The following is a 7025-nucleotide window of genomic DNA, read 5'->3' on the forward strand; positions in this document are numbered from 1 at the left end:
AACGCTATTAAAAACTCATAAATTAAAATATTCAGCTCCGACACTTTGAATATTTCTCTTTCAAGATCGTCTTTAGCCTTTCCAAGAAGTCTCTCAGTGTACTCTGCTTGGCTTCACTCACAGGACAGTGGCTCTAGAAAAGAAACATTTCATTAGCTTACACGGGTCAGCGTTTGAGTTTTGCTGTCACGCCCGTCTACCCGAGCAAGCCCACTCCGGCACCTGCCACCCGAACGACTGTCAAACCAGGGCCTCCAGTCCAGCTTGCTGAGGAGTCTGATGCTGCCACGAGGCCAGCAGGATGTGCCTGTTTTGGGTACATGCCACTTACGCTTCTAGAAATGGTCACTGCACCACCATTGCCTGTCTGCCTTCAGGGCTTGCCGCAGTCTCTGGTCCCAGCCAGGTGCTGCTCAGAGGGAGGGACGTGGCTGCGCAGGCTCAGACCTGCCCGTTAAACGGCAGCGCCACAGCCCAGTGGCCCTAACGGTGGGACACAGTCCAGACACCTACCAGCAGGCGCTGCTTCGGTTTGAATCTCAGCGTGCTGCTCATTAATTGCGTTGTTTGGAATGAACTCCTTAATTTATAAAAGCTTCAATTGCTTCTTTTGTAAGTGGGGGCGATCGTTTGCCTCCTTGCCCACTTCATGACATGAGAGAACTAATGAGGAGAATGTATGTCGTGTCAGGCCCTATTCTTGCCTCGTGAGTAAGGCAGCAGGCCCAGGACAGGGCAGAGGCCTTGCTCTCCACCCAGGATTAGACAACGTCGCCTGGCTGCAGGGACGTCCGCCCTCTGATTATTCTCCCTCTCTGCCGTGTCGTTGGTTCTCCCTTCTCCACCGGATCGTTCCCGTCGGCCACTAACGTGCCGAGTGTGCGCCCACCCGAAAAGCGCGTCCCTCGTGCCATACCTGCCCTTCGGCTGCTCTGTTTCCCTACAGTCTTGCAGCAGAACACCTCGAGAGAGTTTCCTACACTCGCTGTCCCTTCTGTTCCCCTGTCCCCTCCCCGTCCTCTAGTGAGCGCTGCAGTCGGCTTCCTTCCCAGCCCCCTTGACACCAGCATCGCCCACGACCTCCGTCATGCTGAGCCCAGTGTCCCTTCTCAGTCTTCGTCTCACCTGACCTTGCAGGACGTTCCACACGGGTGATCGCTTCCTCCTGGAAGAGCTTCTTCACCTGCCTTCTGGGCCACACTCCCCAGTGCTGTGCGACTTCCCTGGCTGCCACTTCTCAGCCTCCTTTCCTGACCCTCCTCTTCCTGACGTGCCTACGTTGGAGGCCTCTAGGCTCAGGCCTTGGGTCTCTCCCTGTCTCTGTCATTCAGGCTTTAAATAGCATCTGTCTGAGGACTCTCCATTCTCTGCTGCGAGTTCTGACCTCTCCCCTAAGATCCAGACTTTTCTAGCATCTTCTCAGCATCTCCACTTGGCTATCCAACAGGCACCTCACACTCACTACAGACAAAATCGAACCTGGATCCTCTGCGCAACCTCCAGCCCTGCTCTGTCCCCGGTCTTCCATGTCTCTGTAAACAGCACCGACCATCCCCAAGAGGTCACCTTCTGCTCCTCCGTCTCTCACCCTCATGACCAGTCTGTCAACAAATCCTTCTGTCTCTGTTTCTAGTTATATCCCAGATCTAACCACCTCCACTGCTTCCACCCTGTCCAAGCCACCGTCATCCCCAGCCTGGTTTGCGGTGGGCACCTCCCAGCAGGACATCTTGCTTCTGTGCTTCTGTCCCGTCCGTTAACCAGGCAGTAGCCAGAGTGGTCATTTTAAATCACAGACATCAGGCCCTAGTCTTGGCCTTGTTCAAAGCTCTGCAGGTGTTTCCCACCATGCTTGGAGCTGAGTCCAAAAGCCTCGTGTGAGCCGATCTCCTGGGACAGTCCCCTCTGCCCACTCTGATCCAGCCCCACGGGCCTTCCTGCTGTGCTGTGAGCCCATGAAGCTTGTTTCTACCTCAGGGCCTTGGCACAGCTGTTCCTTCTGCCTGGAATATTCTTTCCCCAGTTGGTCACGGGCTTCTCCCTCTCTTAATTCAAATATCTGCTCAGATAACATCACCAACTCCTAAGTCAGCCCCCTCCCCTGTGACCTTTAGGTTCTTTATTCCTGTATTTTTCTCCATAGCACTTACTACTACTGGACATCGGATTACACGTGTTTTTTTCTACCTCCCCCAGTGGAACGTTCCACGAGAGCATTCCACTCTGCCTGCTTGTCTCTAACGCTGCACTTCCAGTGCCTGGAATGGTGCTTGGCACTTGCAGAGCTTCAGCGAGTACTCGTTAGATGAATGGGTTGATTAATCAAGAGTACCGTGACTCATAAGGAGAAATTTTTTTTTTTTCTTAAGAGACAAGGTCTCACTCTGTCACCCAGGCTGGAGTGTCGTGTGTGATCACAGCTCACTGCAGCCTCCAAATCCTGGCCTCAAGCGATCCTCCCACCTCAGCCTCCCGAAATGCTGGATTGCTGGATTACAGGTGTGAGCCGCCGCGCCCGCCAAGGAGGAGCGGTTAGAAGCGAGGCTGCCGCGTGTGAGGACAAGCTGCCGGCTCACCAGGAGTGCGGCGCAGCTTACCGCGTGTGCCATGCTGCAGAGGTTCCTGTCCAGTCCTTTCAGGAGCTTGATCACGTGCGGGTGGCTGTGGAGCCGCGGCAAGGCAGCCGCGCCCCCGCAGACTCCGTCCTGGCGCTGGCTGTAGAATCGCCGGAGCGCGGTCGCCGCCCTGCAGAAGGTTTCCTTCTCACTGGTGTTCTGGAAAGAGAAATGCCACAGACAGCCGTGTGCTCGCTCACTTCAGACACAGGAGGGAGATTTTTCCACCTGATTCCTTCCTTCCAGGAGGACAAACGGAGAAGGTGAGTTTGCTCGAGTCTCCCACAGAACCAAGGGTGCCGGTCACTGTCACAGACCCCTACGCACAACTCCCAATTCCCTGCAAATGCGGCAGCTTCTCCCCAGAGCTCCCCGTTTCCTCCCCCTGGAGGGCTGTGCTGAGAGGGGCCTGAATAAAGCTGCCCCGCCAGGTAAGTGGCAGAGTGGGGACACGCGGGACATCCGTCCCTACACCCGGGTCTTTGTCTTTATTCCGTGTGAGCTATTCTCTCATGGAAAGTGCCCACGTGAGCTTACTCGGATTCTGCTTCATTCCTACAAGGTTTTAAAGTCCAGGTTTCCCTGGAACTCCCGCATCCTGTGGCCTGAACACTGCTGCTGTGGGCGGCACTCCCCGCTCGGCCCTCCCCGTGGGAGATGGCAGCGTGTGTAGAGGCTCACGGTCCACGCGAGAAGGTAAGGCGTGTCCCCATACAGCAGAGGTAAGTGCCCAGGTCAGGGGCAGGTGCTCCAGGAGTCTGGCCTGGGGAGATCAGGGAGGCTTCTGGGACAGGGTGCCGTTGCGCTGGGCCTTGGCGAGGCCCTTTGGCCTCAAGTGGTGCCTGGTCAGGGCCTCCTTGGGATGCTCGCCGCTCTGCTGTGGCCTGGCCACGTGGCTCCTTCTAGGAACGCTGGCTTCGAAGAGGGAATGCACAAGTGGGGAGACAACTCTTCTTGGGAACCAGGCCTGGTGCGTCCCCCCCGTTTTCCACTGAGAACAAAGGCACAGAGCCTGGAGAGCGGTCCCAGCTTGAGCCACTTCCTTATGCAGTTCAGATGAAGAAAGCTCTCTCTGGCCTTGGCCCGGACACGCTAGTCCCTTGCTACTCTAAGCATCCAGGCCCAGCAGCCCGGACATCACCTGGGGGCTTGTTAGGAAGGAGACTCGCAGGCTGCACCCCGGACCTGCTGAACCAGAACGTGCAGTGACGAGATCCCGGGGGGCTTATGTGAGACACACTGTGGAGCTTTAAAGTTCTTAACAGTTACATATTTTTTCTGATAATCAAGGTAATATGTGTTTGCTATAAAGGTAATATGTAGTCAACAAAAATGAATCCACTCATCCCACCAGTCAGAGATAACTACAGTTAATATTTTAGTAAACATCTTCCCATGTTTTCTTAATACTTTTTTTTTTCAAAATTGGCATCAACTGTTAATACCGTTTGTAACCCTTTCACACTTAACGTACACAATAAGCATTTTCTTAAGTCATTCAATGGTATTTATGAACACGGGATTGCGAGCTGCGTAGAAACCCACTGCATAGCTGCGCCATGATTATCAATGCCCTGTGGTCGTCGTTTTTTGCTTCTGTAAATAATGTGGCTGTGAGTAATCTGTGTAAGTCTTTGTGTTCATCTCTTATTTACGCAGGCTAAGTTCTAGAAGGGCACTTCCTATTTTAAGGTTTTTCTGGGAAGATCTAGACTGAGGCACCGGAACCCCAGACCACAGGAACTTCCCCCTTCCCCCTGCGGGGCTTGATGTCCCAAGGGCAGGGCTGGTGGAAGGACATTCACTTAATGAACTGCTGAGAGTCACTCGTGGTCCCTGATTTCAGTTGGAAATTTAAGAGCCGTGTCGGTATCTCTGGGCTCTGGGAGTCAAGAAACCTCCCACCAATCACCGCACCCCTCTGGGCTCTGGGGACGAGTCCAGGTGGGGAGGACAAGGGGTGGTGAGGAGGCCGCAGACACCCCTATGTCAGAGGTGGGCAGACACCAGGATGCTGCAGAGAGAACAGTGAGATTCAAGAAGGTCCAAAGAAGAGCCCCTTTGCTTATTTTCCCACCAAAACCTAGTGAGACTTTCTGAAGCTTTCGGTTGGAGCATAGGAATTAGACTGCCTGTTAGGTTTGACCAGTGTATGGCCACATAATATAGGAAAAAGCCATCTAAAGATATTAGTCAAAGGACTTTCTAAAGGTAATTAGGACAAAATAGGAATTGAAAAGAGCTGGCATCAAATGGAAAAACTTTAAAAGAACTCATTCTAAAGGCAGGGAGTCAGCACTGGGACAAGGCCAGTAGGGCTGGATTGTCATGGTCCTAAATGAGGCTGGTCAAGAGCCAGTTGGAACTCTAACAGGGTCACTGCCACAGAAGAAATCTCCCAGGTAGCCCCTTCCGGACACTCCCGTGAGGGGCAGACCTCCTTCTAGTGTGGGCTTTTGATCAGCGTTGTGACATCTGACAGTAACACTTTCCACTGACGCAAGAGCTGGATTCCAATCATCCTCCAAATCACCTTCTAATCACTTTCAGATCTTCCAGTGTGGAAACTGAGAGGCAAAGGGGTGTGAAGACTCACCAAAGGCCACAGCTAGGCAACGGCGGAACTGGGGCTGAAACCAGACGCAGTCCCACTTCCAGCCCTGGCGCTTCCTCCAGGGCCGGGTCCTGGTGAGCTGGCCCCTTCCCTCGGCTTTGGTAGAGCCTCTCAGCAGAGCAGCAACCTGGAGCCCAGAGCAGCCCAGGGACTCCTGGCTGGAGTCCTGGGTTGGGAGGACTTGGAGATTTTGTGTATATATATAAATTGTGTATGCGTGTGTGTGCACGTGTGTGTGCATGTATTTGTCCTTCAGGGTCTCTTCCTGTGTCAGGCTCCTGGGATAATCTTTAATGAAATGAGATAAAGAGCAGCCTGAAGAGCAGTTTTCCCCATGGAGTAGGAAGGGCCCGTTCTGTGGCCGGGCTACCGGAGCGCGACCCTGCCCGACCCTCAGGGCTTCGCTCCTGGCCAAGGCGTCCCCTCTAGTTCAGGTGGAAAGCAGGTAGTTAGGAGACCACTGGTAAATTGAGGCTTTGGGGCTTTCATTCTCAGTTGTGTGTTTCCATGAAAACAGGAACTGCAGTGCACAAAGCTATCGATACGCTGTATCATGTGTTTGTCAGAGAAAACGTACTATCAGCTGTCAAATCTATCTCCTCCCACTGCAGATGGAGGGCGGGGGTGAGACGCACAGGAGCAGAAAGACAGATGCCCAGCAGCCCAGGGGGGCGTGTCGGGTGCTGTCCCGCGAGGCCGTTCTGGGCCCAGCTGGAGGGGAGTTGGGCAGGACAGAGCAAGCTGAGGGTTTCCGGACCACTGGCCCTGGAAGCCAGGGGGCGGTTCGGTGACCAGGCTGTGGGAGAGGAGGGGCTCTGGCGATGCCTTTTCTGTTGCCATAGGAAGTCTCTTAGACAAAATGAAAGCTCCTTCAACCTGTAATCTCAATATCTGCTTTTGTGAGAGCATCTGGTTTTTCAGAAATGTATGGGCCAGAAAAGCTCTCATTCCACAGGCATCTATCGAACATCTCCTATGTTCCAGGTGCTATGCCGAGCGCTGGGCAAAACCCTGGAGAGCTTTTCTTTGCCCAGGATCTGAATTAGAATTAGAAAATCTGAGCTTTCTACTACCCATCTTCTAACTCAGGTGAAACCAGAAACATCACATCATGCTTAAGAGCAAAGATCAGAATTCTCATCCTTCGAAAACATTTAACGTATTACAGTCAATTTGTGCGGCTCGTTCTCCACTAAACAAGTTACACCTGCCCCCACTTGTGGATGGCGCTGCTCCCCGAGTCACCCGCCCGCCCAGCGGACCACGGGAGGCTTCTTACCTTGGGGGCAGCGAAGACGTCTGCTACCGTCAAGTCGGCGCACGGAGTCTGGGCCCAGGCGGGAACGAGAGAGAAGAGACAGAGTTAACCGCCCGCTGGACATGCAAATCCTCGACGAGTGTCTCTCACTCCCTCCCGCTGAGAAAACTTCCTACGCTCCCTCCAGAAGGAGTGTCGGGGAGAAGTCTCGCTGCGCTGATGCCAGCTACTGATTCCAACTTCAACTTCTCCAGCAGCCCTGATGTTCTTCTCATGGTCTAGAAAAGCCCTCAGTATCCCCAGAACATCTGGAGAGATGGTGCCAGATAGGTACTCACCTTGCTCTCGGTGAGGACGTTCAGAGTTTTGATGCTCTCTGTTAAGATGACACCGCATCTGTGTCCGTGGACGAAGCTGCCGGCACATGCTAGCAGGCAGAACAGAGGAGGGATCAGTGGGGAGGTGAGACCCATTAATAGATCTCTGTTTGCAATGACAATCTGAGACAATTAGTTTATCAGGAGAAGCTAACAATGCA

The 7025-nt window shown here is 53.5% G+C and overlaps 1 protein-coding gene across 2 annotated transcripts; it reads right to left on the reverse strand.

Moving 5' to 3' along the window:
* Positions 1-31: 31 nt before the first annotated feature.
* Positions 32-7025, reverse strand: IL4 (interleukin 4). Of its 2 annotated transcripts, XM_012651318.1 has the most exons (4): positions 6826-7025; positions 6509-6556; positions 2598-2774; positions 32-133 (listed from the first exon to the last, which is right to left on the reverse strand). In XM_012651318.1, the coding sequence occupies exons 1-4, from the start codon at positions 6958-6960 to the stop codon at positions 32-34; spliced, it is 462 nt and encodes a 153-aa protein (XP_012506772.1). In that variant the 5' UTR covers positions 6961-7025. The 2 variants fall into 2 exon arrangements, with proteins under 2 accessions (XP_012506772.1, XP_012506774.1); XM_012651320.1 differs by lacking the exon at positions 6509-6556 and having other exon boundaries at positions 6826-6960.

Source organism: Propithecus coquereli, unplaced genomic scaffold (assembly GCF_000956105.1).
Source record: "Propithecus coquereli isolate 6110/MARCELLA unplaced genomic scaffold, Pcoq_1.0 Scaffold353, whole genome shotgun sequence".
In the NCBI taxonomy this organism is placed as follows: Eukaryota; Metazoa; Chordata; class Mammalia; order Primates; family Indriidae; genus Propithecus; species Propithecus coquereli.